The following is a 12,665-nucleotide window of genomic DNA, read 5'->3' as shown; positions in this document are numbered from 1 at the left end:
GTTATTGAAACTAGCAGGGCTGACATAGCTAATCATGTGGGGAAGATTTTGGAAGGTAGCAGGGCTGAAACTAGCAGGGCTGACATAGCTAATCAGGCCTGGTGATAACAATCAGGCTCTTTTTGTGTTTTTGTACAGCTTTAATAGAATTAGGATCCAAAAAGGTGACAAATATTACAATTTTTTTCCAGATTCCTAGCCAAGTTAGCTAGGTCGGGATTGGAAAAATCCTGGAAGGACCACCCCCTAACTGGCATCCAATTAGAGACAACACAGATTGTATGTAAATCTCTTTTATGATGTGAACTGGTAGGGGTCCGTCTAACCCCATATTGCTTATCAAAAAAAATAAAAGTAGTTTTTTCTCACATATCCACACATCTCGTGTGGACATGGATGTAGCCGAACCCAGAACGGACCCAATCCTGACAGTTTTCAGCCCCATCCTTACATAAACCGGACACGGTCTCCGAGCACGTCTGTAACGACTGATGCATTTCGTGATGAGAGAGAGAGAGAGAGAGAGAGAGACAGATTTTCGTTTGGGTAGAATAGACTAGCATGCGAAATAAGTTACTGCGACTTTACCATCCCCAGCGAAATAAGGTTTTATCATCCCCCAAAAAAACTAAAGGTGGATTTTATACAGAGGCACCAGGTTGTATTGTACATAGCCAGATTTCAAATGGTTCTACTTCTAACAACCCGATGCATTATTAAAACGGGTCTCCTTGTCAGTAGTATCCAATCCGGATTCAAAGTTTCTACGCTTTTCCAACGCGATCTTCACTCTCTGATCAAACTCCTCATCGGTGCTGGCAAGCATGTAACGCAGTTTGAAGCTTATACGATTTTCCACCAGTACCTTATGCCGCGGAATTATACGCCCTTCAAGTGAATAGCTGAAGAACCTGCAAAACATTTAGCTGGAATGAGTTTTTTTTTTTTTTCGCCACACACCAGCCAGTTGGGTAAGGAGGAGGAGAACCAGCAGTATGACGGCAGTGTATTGTCAAAAGTCCTATTTTTATTACCTGGGGAACTCGATTAGATCACGCAATGGCCGCACCATGGTTTGCCTCAAGTAGCGGTATTTTGGACGCAGCACATCCAAATTATATCTTAGCAGCATGGGGAAATCAACGATCATCTGCCCCAACGATCTAAGAGAAACACCTAGAGACAAAAAGTATTTCAAGTTGACCTCCAGTTTACCAGTTATGCTGCAACCAACAAGTTGTGGCTCCAAAGCTATCACTTTCCCAATCTCTCCCCTACTAACACCAGCTTTGGTAATCAAGAAAACAACCTGCGGATCAGATGCAGACCAGGTAGAAATTAATAACTATACCGCATCAGAGGCATGAAAGCTTAAACATGTTGGATCCCAAGACAGGTCTCCATGAAATAGAAATGCTTAGCAAAACGTACGAGTAGGAAACTCACTCAGATTAATAACAAACAAGTATTTCACTAAGCTTTTTTGAAAAGATTCTGTCCATCTCATACATTAATCCTACATTTCTGTGGTCGGCAGTCCCTCTTTCTGCCGCTCACCAAAAACACCGAAGGGTCTGTTTGAGAGGTGATATTTGGGAGAAATAGATGGAAATGATTTGGAAAGCAGCCAAGAAAAATGGATATGAAATTGAAAGAAATTGACTTATTTGAAAAAACCTTGATGGAGATTTCAAAAGGAGCTCCTTCTCAAAGAAGGATTTTTGATAACTATCTCCTCTGTGAAGGAATCCAAGACCCAAGGAATTGGTTGATGTGGATTTCTTTCCTATTTTCATGATTCCACCAAGTCCCAAACAACCTGATGTAGGTAGGAATTGGAAATCTTGACTCTCCATACTTACTGTGATTCCCTCTGGTTCCTCTTCGATTCCAATTCTCCAAACAGACCCTTATTTTCTGGCCCTATTCTTTTTTTTTGCATTAGCTTTATTGTTTCATCATCAACATCGGTTGTTTGCTTTCACTAAATACAGCAATGCCGTATCATCAGCCTCTATGTTCTGTAGGCATGTAACATTCCAAGCTTGATGGGATCAGTGTCCAGGTTCAACAGAAAGTCCATTAACACACAATCAGGTTCTGCAGAAATCTCTCGGTACCTACTATTAGGTATATGAGATTTCGTATGGGTGTGTGTGGTTCAGCTTGCACAGGAAAGTAGAGAGAGAGAGAAGGAGATGCACAATGGCTGGGGCGGCGCACACTAGCTCGACCTCCAAACCCTAAGCTTTATAAAAAAGAGCAGTCCAGAAGTATTACAAGAATGTCATTAATGAAACTGTATTGTGCATGTGTTTCATTTAACATGCGTATGGATCTGGATCCAGATCCATACGCAAACTATATTTTAACACCCTCCCTCAAGTTGTACGTGATTTTGGAGCATGTACAACTTGCTCTTCAATAGCCAAAATTGATGTCCTGTTAACCCCTTGGTAAACAGGTCTGCCACTTGATCTTCTGTTCGAACATGACGTAGTTCTATCTCCTTCATCTCGACTTTCTGCCGTATAAAATGTTGATCAATCTCAATGTGCTTCGTTCTGCTATGCTGGATAGGATTGCATGCAATGTTTATTGCGCTTTGATTGTCACATAGAAGAAATGATCGAATAATTGCCTCCCCAAGATCACTCAATAAGTGTCTAATCCATGTAGCTTCTGCCGTGCCTGCAGCCATCGACCTGTATTCAGCCTCTATACTCGATTGTGCCACTGCCTTTTGTTTTTTGCTGCTCCAGGACACTAAATTGTGTCCAATATATACACAATATCCAGAGACAGATCGTCTCTCATCTGGATCCCCTGCCCATTCTGCGTCTGTATAAGTGATGAGTTCATGTCCTCTATGCAGATTATCGTTCTTGCGATAAACAAGTCTGTCTCCTATAGTTCCTTTTAAATAGCGTAGAATGCGCTTCACAGCTTCCATATGACCCTCCGTTGGAGCATGCATAAATTGGGATACCTGATTGACAACATAAACTATATCAGGTCTGGTAAAGGTCAAGTACTGTAACATCCCCACGAGACTTCTATACGTTGTAGGGTTGACACAAAGATGACCATCTTCAGATCTCAGCCTTTAATGTAATACATTAGGAGTGCTGACTGGTTTGCAATTCGTCATCCCGGCTCTTTCCAGAAGGTCAAGAGTGTATTTTTGTTGCATGAGTGTCAATGTGTCTTGTTGTCTATCAACTTCCACACCAAGAAAGTACCTCAACTCCCCTAAATCTTTCATCTTGAAAGTTTTCATTAAAAATTGCTTCACGTCTTGCACATGACTATCTGAGCTCCCAGTGATCACAATGTCATCAACATATATAAGAAGAAGTATAACAATGTCTGCCTTTTGGTAAATAAAGAGTGAGTGATCCAGAGAGCATCTTCTAAAACCATAACTTTGAATTTGCATAGAGAAACTTTCAAACCAAGAACGGGACACCTGTTTCAACCCATACAGAGATTTCCTTAGTTTGCACACCCAGGCAGTAGGATCCTTCTCGACATGACCAGGAGGTTGCACCATATACACTTCTTCCTTTAAAGTTTCATGCAAAAATACATTTTTAACATCCATCTGGCTAAGGCTCCATCCTCGATCGACTGCTAGGGATATGATGACACGAATAGTACCCATTTTGACTACCGGACTAAAAGTTTCAGCGTAGTCTTCACCATATTGTTGTGTGAATCCTCAAGCAACAAGTCGCGCCTTAAATCTGTCAATACTTCCTTCAAGCTTATACTTTGTTTTATAAACCCATTTTGAGCTAACTACAGTCTTTCCTTCTGGTCGAGGAACTATTTCCCAAGTCTGGCATTCATGAAGTGCTTTCATTTCTTCATTCATAGCTTCAATCTAATGACGATATTGAAGAGCTTGATTAAAACAAGTGGGTTCATTCTGTTTTGTGAGCTGAGACATAAACAACTGGAAATCAAGAGAAAAGGTCTCATAACTCACCCATCGCGTGACGGCCTTTGAGCCGGATCATTGGTGATGCTTTCCACATTCCTCGACTCTGTATTTTTGTCCCGTCTAATGTATATCTGTCCAGAGAAGCGTTCTACTGGGGGTGGCTCAACTGGAGATAATTCAACATGCATCTGTGAGTCATTCAACTCCCTACTCAAGCCGAAGGAAGGACAATTTGTCTGACATGTTTCTCCTGTATTAGCAAAAAGATTTGCGCTCATCCATGGATTATATACCTCTAATTCTCGAGATGGCAACGCTGCAGAGTCATTGACCTGAAAATTTCGTTCATCAAAAACAACATTTCTGGAGGTCCTAATACGTTTTGTAGTAGGGTCATAGCATCGATAACCTTTGTATTCATCCGCATACCCAACAAATCTGCACTTGACGGCCTTGTCCTGAAACTTATTTTGCAGAGATGAATCAATATCAATATGTACATAACATACAGAATCAAAAACACGCAGCTTATCATAAGAGGGATGTTGCCCAAATAAAATATAATAGGGAGATTTTCGATCCAGAAGTGCCATAGGAAGACGATTTATGATATGAACAGATGTGTGAAAAACTTTTGTCCAGAGACTAACGGGCACATTGCTATCATGTAACATGCTCATCGCACTCTCGACAATATGCCTGTGTTTCCTCTCCGCAACCCCATTTTGTTGAGGAGTATGAGGGCAAGAAACCTGTCGACTTATTCCTTTATCCCGAAGAAAGGCAATAAACTCGTTCGATGAATACTCTCTTCCACCATCACATTGTAAATGCACAATATCACAAGCAAACTTTGTTTTGACCATCTAATGGAATTCCCGAAATATTTGGAAAACTTCATGCTTGTGTTTCAAGAAATATATCCAAGTATAACGGGAATAAGAATCAATAAAGACAACATAGTAACGACTGCCAGAAAGAGAAGGAATAAGTGCGGGTCCCCAAACATCGGAACAAATAATCTCAAATGGCTTTGAAGCCCTTTTATTTATAATATGAAACGGAAGAACATGGCTTTTGCAGAGTTCGCATGAAGAACATTTATTATTATTATCAAAAAATGAACATAAACTAGACTCTGGAAGAAGACCATCATATACAAGATTTTCAACGAAACCCCGACTACAATGTCCCAAACGACTATGCCAAATATCTGGCTTATTACAATGAGATGAATTAAAAACTTTCAATGAAGGGAAAAACAAAGACTCTGAAGGCGAAGACACTGAAGAATGCTTGGACGACTTCAACTGGAGGACTGGGACTGAAGGCGAAGACACTGAAGGAATCTCCTTGAAGACGTACATGTTTTCTTGTCGCTCCTCCTTAGCGAACGTCTCCTTCATTCGTAGATCCTTAACATAAACAGAAGAGGGAGTAAATTCGACGGAAGAATTCATATCGTCAACAAGTTTAGCTACAGAAACAATGTTCTTTTTAATATTAGGAGCAAGAAGGACATTGGACAAGTGAAGTGAGGACTTTGACATAGGGATATGTGCACTGCCAGTATGACTAATGGAGTGATAAGTTCCATCTCCCGTAACTATACTACCTTTTTCAAAATAAGGCAATAAGTGAGATAACTTACCCGCATTACCCGTAACATGTGTGGCAACACCTGAATCAACATACCACTCGCCTTGTTCATTTTGCTTGATCATCATATGTGACAATGCTGATAACAAAAGTTGTTGCACATCTGTAGATGGCGCTTTCATGTCCACAGTAGTAGCTGATTTATTCTCAATTTTGTTTATTTTTCTTCTATTCTGTAGATTGAACCAACAATCAGCTTTCACATGTCCTCTTTTGTTACATAAGAAACAAGTGAGCACTCTCCTCTGATTCCTTGTATTAAAAGCCCCTGAAATATTAGGTGTAGGCAAGATACCACGTCCTCCCTGCCCAAAACGTCCGCGGCCTCTGCCTCCTTGATGCCCTCCATTCCCTCGTCCAAAACCTACAGAAGTGTCCATGGCCAAAACTGAATGAGAATGAGCTGATTCATTTCCTTCTGCCCTTTGTTTCATAATCATCTCATACTGGAGAAGTTTCGCTTGAAGGTCGTCAAAGGTGGGCAAGTGAGCAAGGCATGATAAAGTTGTGGTAAACATGTCAAAATCAGGACCCAATCCATTGAGAAGTTGTTGAACCTTATCTTTATCTGCAATAGCACTTCCAATAACCGCCAATTGGTCAGTAATACTCTTTAAGCGGCCTATGTATTCCATGACTGTCATGGAGCCTTTCTTCAAACTTTGAAATTCATTTTTTAAGTACATAACTCGGGCTTCTGATATCTGAGAGTATGTCTGAGACAACTTACTCCACAGATCCGCCGCAGTGCAATCATCTGAAAGAGTAACCAACACTTCTTGAAAGAGTGTTGATGTAATATAAGCAACCAAAGACTGATCCCGCTTCCTCCAAGTTGTATACTCTGGATTCTTAATAGAAATGGTAATTGTGTCACCCTTCTCATCCTTGGTTTCCTGCAAAATAAGCCGTGGTGGTATAGGAACTAAAACATCCAGATGTTCATCGAGATCCTGACTTCGTATAAAATGAAGAATTTGCCTCTTCCAGGTCAAAAAATTAGAATGAGTAAGTTTTTTTGTAACGAGCTGACTCAAGAAATTTGCAGAGGGACCAGATGACGAGGAGTAATCCATGTCAATGGGACAATGAATAAGCAAACAAAACGAATGGAAAGAAACAAAACAGGTTTGAGATCACTTAATCAATCAGTAGAACTTCAACAAGGCATGTACCTGTGCTACCAATATCTTGAAAGGGAATTCCCTTTTTTTTTTGCAGATTTAGAATCGAGATTGTAAACTGTTATAATCTGCCTATAGGCGTTGCACAGGGAACACTAAAATAACAATAAAGGAAAGGAAAGGAAAAATTTCTGGAATCAAAGAGATTGTTTGCAATCAAAGAGGAGACTACAATAAAAACTGAATCAAACAGACTGCAATCAGAGAGGAGAACACTTAGAAATGATGGCTGCAGTCGTTGATGTCGAGGAAAGAGTGACAGACGTTAAGAGTTGATGAATGAGAATCAAGAAATGATGGCTACAATGTGGCTGACAGTCGTTGATGGCTGCAGTCGTTGATGAACGAGAATCAAGAAAGAAAGAAAAAATGAGTAGCAGAAGTTTACGAACCTGTTTAGTTCTGGGACCGAGACGAAGATGGGATTGCCTCAATCAGAAAAACAATGATGATGATAAAAGAACTAGCATAAAAGAACGAGTTGCATAGAAGGGTTCGGAGAGGAGAATAAAAAAAAGGGGAAAGATGAACCAAAACCTGTTTCTTCAGATCTCGCTAAGCATGCCTCTGATAGGATTCCGCAACCTCAGGCTCTGATACCATATGAGATTTCGTATGGGTGTGTGTGTGGTTCAGCTTGCACAGGAAAGTAGAGAGAGAGAGAGAGAGAAGGAGATGCACAATGGCTGGGGCGGCGCGCACTAGCTCGACCTCCAAACCCTAAGCTTTATAAAAAAGAGCAGTCCAGAAGTATTACAAGAATGCCATTAATGAAACTGTATTGTGCATGTGTTTCATTTAACATGCGTATGGATCTGGATCCAGATCCATACGCAAACTATATTTTAACATCTTTGACACCAAAAGAATTCTCTGAGGTCCAATGCATCAAAAGAAAAGAGTCCAGTAGGAGTTTCTATGAAGAATTCATGCAGTCCATAATGATTTTGCTCATAAGAAGAAAGAATCAAATAACATTATCTCCCAAATTCTTTTCTCTGATCCTGGTACTTTCTTGCAGACAGAAAGGCCCAAAGGATGATGCATTATGAAAATTTTGGCCTACCAAACTCCTGGCAGTCAGTCTTACCCACACATGACATTGCAATCTTTAGAAAACAAGGTCTAACCACTACCCATTTTTTAGATACAACAAAGACTCGTATGTATATCATGTAGACGAACTACTATCCACCTTTCAGAAATAAGAAAGAAGAGAAACAACAAATGCATGTAGCATTTAAAAGCATCCATGAAACCAGTCTGCTGGAATCATAGCTACCCTTATTCATCCCAAATTATCAAAGAAAAGAAAGCAGAACCAAAAGAATTCATTAATCCATTTTGATTGTCAAGAAATCAGATTGTTGAACAATCATGAAAAAATCCAACAAGACAATAAAATCATGAATTTTTCCTATTGTCGATTGGTACAACTCATACGCATTGGAAATTCCAGAATTTAATAATACCAAGCTACGGTCAATAAAATAGAAACAGAAGCAATCACAGACAGGAGAAAAAGGAAAGGAGAAATAGCATACCACCGGCCGAATTTTCTTGTAAAGGCTATATGTTAGCAACGATGGGAATCTGGCTATAACACCACCTATGGCATCTTCTTGAATGCCTATGTCCCGCAAAAACCGTACCTTCACAATGACACATAGCATACAGCAATAAGCTTGAACTAATTTTAAGCATTAGACATGAGTTTCAGACTTTCATGGCAAGTTCTCCCAAAAAAGAAAGGAAAATACAAAGAACATGGCACGACCATGGCAAATATTCCTTTAAGAAAAAAGATCAGTAAGGACAAATTCTCTTTTTCCTTATACAAAAATTGGTGTAGAGGACATGAATCATCATGCAAAGCCAAATATAATCAAGCATCTCTATGGCATTTGAGTTTACAGTTTCCAAAGTAAACTTGTGCACCTTTGGGGCTATGGTCGACTCCAAATCAACAACAAAAATCATTGGTTTCATCACAAGAATTCTTCTCATGCCATCACGGTTGACCCCCAAGTAATACAAGTACTTCACAAGAGGCTTCCACTTGTCTTCAATGCTGCATCCCATCAGTTGTGGTTTGAATGCAAATAATCGCCCAATGTCTTCGGTGTCAAGACTAAATTCCTTGAGATATTTAACCTGGAAAGAAAGAGCTCATTTTCAGTTTTTACTCAGTACATAATAGAAAGTTGAATGAACAGGAAATAACGAACAAGCATTTGCAGACCATTCCTATGCTTAGCAACACTAGTTTTAGGAATAAGGAAGGGGTGATCCGACCTAAAAAAAAAGTAAAATCAGAAGAAACCAAAAAATTGTCACAAGATAGCACTTGGGATCTAGAAGCATGGAAATAAAGTTTAAACTGTGCTCTTCAAGGATATATACTACCAAAAATATTGGTTGCCACTATCACAGCCTTCCTGCTCATATATTTAGTAGCAATAACAGAAAAAGGTCATTTGGTCATCAACGGCCATCCACTAAAATATCCATTTGAGGCAAATGGATCCAACAAAACTTTCAAAGAAGACCTTGTCTAAATTGAAACAGTGATAGCCGATTGTACTCATAATACCAAAGCATTGGAATGAATAACTGAAAAGCTAAACTTTATCAACACTAGCGAAAAGTAAGACATTTTATTCACAGTAGATATTGGATTAGAACAGAAATCCGTGTTATTAAGTCTTACAAGTGGTCTAAAAACTAGGATCACTCTTTTCAAATTGCACCTATGGAAAATGCACCCTGCAGGATCAATATTCTGGTCCTGCAGGATCAATATTCTGGTAAAAGACTACAGCGCTAGTAATGGAAAGGCATGTTCCTTAGGAGCCATGAGTGACACGTGATTGGTGAGTTCTTATGGGTGCATCGGGCGAGGGTTGCACAAGGGGAAGATCTAAGCTTGTTCTTCAGGGGTGAGGTGCCTTTACCACACAAATTAGGAACTAGATCCACCAGCTTCCCTGAATTTTGAATCGTCTGGAATGCTGAGGAGATTACCTTTTCATTCATTTCTTCCAAACTGAAGAAGCCAAGTGCCTTGGGGTAATCAAACACCATGGTGCCAAAGTCCTTCAGGTTCATTCCAAGTTCTAGGTAGAAGTTAACTCGAGCTTTGAGTTCATCCATATTGAACGCCAGAACTTGCGGGCATCGACTGACAAGAAATCCTATCCAGTCCCTTCTAACTCCATTTGCTTCTAAATATTCGATAATGTCATGCAAATCTTGCAGGCTGCGCTTCAAAACAGAATCCGCCTTCGTGATCACCACTCCGATATTTCTTCCCTTGATGTGAACCGATTTTAACCACTCAATACGGCATTTTAAAGCCTCCAGGTCCCCACAAGACAAACATATCAGCTTCCCGATCTGTGGGTACGTCAACGAGTTATGCTTTAACCACCTGCATCAGTTGAACAAGATCAGTTGGAGCATCCTCCTTTTCTTTGACTTGTTTATCTTTATGTTCGGCTGTTGCTCAACTACAAACCGAAGGTTCAGCTTGAAGTTTTGGGACGATAAAGCAGTTGTTTGCTTGGGTGGCAAATCAGAAGTTTGTTAGACGGCCCACTGCAAAATACGAGACCTTTTTTTTTTAGCGAGCGCGCACACTGACAGATACAAGGTTATCACATGTTTCGTCAAACAAAAAAAAGATAATGCTCTGCATACACAACCTCCGCTCCATCCTTTAGCGGGTCATACGAAGAAGCCTACCTAATGCCATCACTTTTAACTCTTGAGCTAAAGAATTGAATGTCCCTAATTAAGCACGAACAATAAATCAAAGGTGTAGGGACCGAATTATGAAACCAATTTCACCATGGCAGACCCATTTTCGCAGAAAACTGAGGCAGAGAAAGAACTGGAGCGGATATGGGGGAGAGGTCGGGAAAGGGACAAAGTTAAAATTCCACCGCTTCGTAGTCGAACAAATATTGATGCAGTGTAAGCTAAGAGAGGGAAAATCGATGGCTGCACTGTTGCGCCAAAGAAATGAACACAGTTTAGGACGACGGGAGAATAGAAAAAAGGAATACCTCGGTTCCTAGTGACTGAGGGAGAGAGAGCAATGCATGGGATTAGCATAATAAGGGGTATAAAAAGAAAAGGGCGAGGAAGAGGGTTATTTATGCATCACCTGATCAGTGGAACCACTCCGGATTTCTCGATGCATGTCTTGGCCCGTGCATTGAAGGCAGAATGCAAGAATTGTGGCAACAGCTTCATGGACGCAGCTTCGACCATCAAATGATCGATGAATTCCGGCAAGTGGGACACCAGGTTGGTCGAATAGGTGATACTGACCCTGGAAGCTCTCATAGATTCAATCAGGAGCTCGCGGGCAGCATGCCGCCTGAGCTCCAGTGCCTGTATCAGCATCCTCCCTTCCCTGCCTTTGTGTTGGGGCACCAATTCTTCAAGGCGAGGGCGTCTGGGCAGGGCGATGGATCCTGGAAAGACAGGCGCTCTGGACACATCATCCCCACCGAGGGCTAAACGAAGTCCTTCCTCATCCACGGCGCTGCTGCTGCTGCCGCCGTCACCCGACTCTGCTTCTGCTTCTGCTTCAAGAGTGAAAAGGGGGGATCCCGCTTGCTGTGGGTCGCGAGAGACGTTGAGCAGTAGAGACATTGACCTGGCATTCTGCTTCCTGAGAAGAGCCGACTCATCCCCGCCAGTTCCAACCTCGGCATGGGACTGAATACTGGAGTGGCAGTAGACCGATGACGAAGTACAGTAACGTGAGGAGCCTGAGGAAAGTTGGAATTTGAGATTGAACGGACACGGAGAGCGTCTTGTGAGAGGAGAAGGGAATAGCAGGGGAAAAGATTTGGATGGCAGACTTGCGACCCCGGTAGCCATTGCACATAGAATCAGGCATATATATATATATATATATATATATATATATATATATATATATATATATATATATATATATATATATATATTGAAATGGTATGTATGAAATTGATACGTGCAAAATGGGTTTTGCTGCCGTTATCGCAGTTCAGACCCTATAAATGTGTTGGGCATAGTCGATTCATGAGGAATCACATCATCATGTGTTATGATAAAAAAAATGATATTTGGAACTTCAAAAATTTATAAAGATTTTAGACCGTTGATTTTTTCAAACTTTATAAAAACTCATCCATGTGTGTTGAGAGCCAATACTTCTAGAGCTGATCCCTATAAAACAAGTACACAATTTAAAAATAAAACAAAAAAACCCTTGAAAAACTCATTTATCCCCTATCATTTAGCACCTACTCATTACTCTCTATATATATATAAAACATGTTTTATTTTTAAATGTGATCTATGTATTGATTTTATAGGGATAGAAGTGATCCCGAACCCATGGGTGGGTTTTTATAAGGTTTAAAAAATCAACGGCCCAAAATATTTATAAATTTTTGAGGCTCCAAATATAAGTTTTTTCATGGGAAAACACATGATCTAGGTATGGATTCCTCGTAAATCGACCATGCCTAACACATTTATGGGTTAAAACTGCGAAAAAAATAATGGAAGGGCAGGAAAACCCATTTAGCACGTATCATTTAGCACATATCAATTTCACACTTACCCATATATATATATATATATATATATATATATAGAGAGAGAGAGAGAGAAAGAGAGAGAGAGAGAGAGTAATGGGGGAGGTGCTAAATGAATTTTTCAGGTTTTTTCATTTTATTTTTAAATTCTCACCCTCCAGGGATCTATGGACTTGATTTTATAGGGGTCAGCTCTTGAAGTGTTCAATTCCAACACATGGGTCATATGATATAATACTGGTTCCATTGTTAAAACATGCACTACAAAAAAACAGTTGA

At 40.3% G+C, this 12,665-nt stretch overlaps 1 protein-coding gene across 1 annotated transcript; it reads right to left on the bottom strand.

Annotated features, from left to right (window-relative positions):
- Positions 1-557: 557 nt before the first annotated feature.
- Positions 558-11,674, bottom strand: EMB2219 (Mitochondrial transcription termination factor family protein). Its single transcript, XM_090006916.1, has 6 exons — positions 10,958-11,674; positions 9,814-10,219; positions 8,728-8,943; positions 8,334-8,441; positions 1,035-1,309; positions 558-911 (listed from the first exon to the last, which is right to left on the bottom strand). Exons 1-6 carry the CDS (start codon positions 11,449-11,451, stop codon positions 698-700), a joined length of 1,713 nt encoding a protein of 570 aa, XP_089863042.1. The 5' UTR covers positions 11,452-11,674; the 3' UTR covers positions 558-697.
- Between the last annotated feature and the right edge of the window lie 991 nt (positions 11,675-12,665).

The sequence above is a fragment of the Nuphar pumila genome, chromosome 5 (genome assembly GCF_984573655.1).
Source record: "Nuphar pumila chromosome 5, dmNupPumi1.hap1.1, whole genome shotgun sequence".
NCBI lineage: Eukaryota > Viridiplantae > Streptophyta > Magnoliopsida > Nymphaeales > Nymphaeaceae > Nuphar > Nuphar pumila.
This window is presented reverse-complemented; position numbering and strand designations above follow the sequence as displayed.

Excerpts from the sequence above, each read along its gene's own strand:
- EMB2219 (XM_090006916.1), bottom strand. The coding sequence starts at position 11,451 with ATGTCTCTACTGCTCAACGTCTCTCGCGACCCACAGCAAGCGGGATCC. Across the intron at positions 8,442-8,727 it reads AGTCGACCATAGCCCCAAAG|GTACGGTTTTTGCGGGACAT; the intron begins GTGCACAAGTTT and ends GTCATTGTGAAG. Across the intron at positions 912-1,034 it reads GATCTAATCGAGTTCCCCAG|GTTCTTCAGCTATTCACTTG; the intron begins GTAATAAAAATA and ends AATGTTTTGCAG.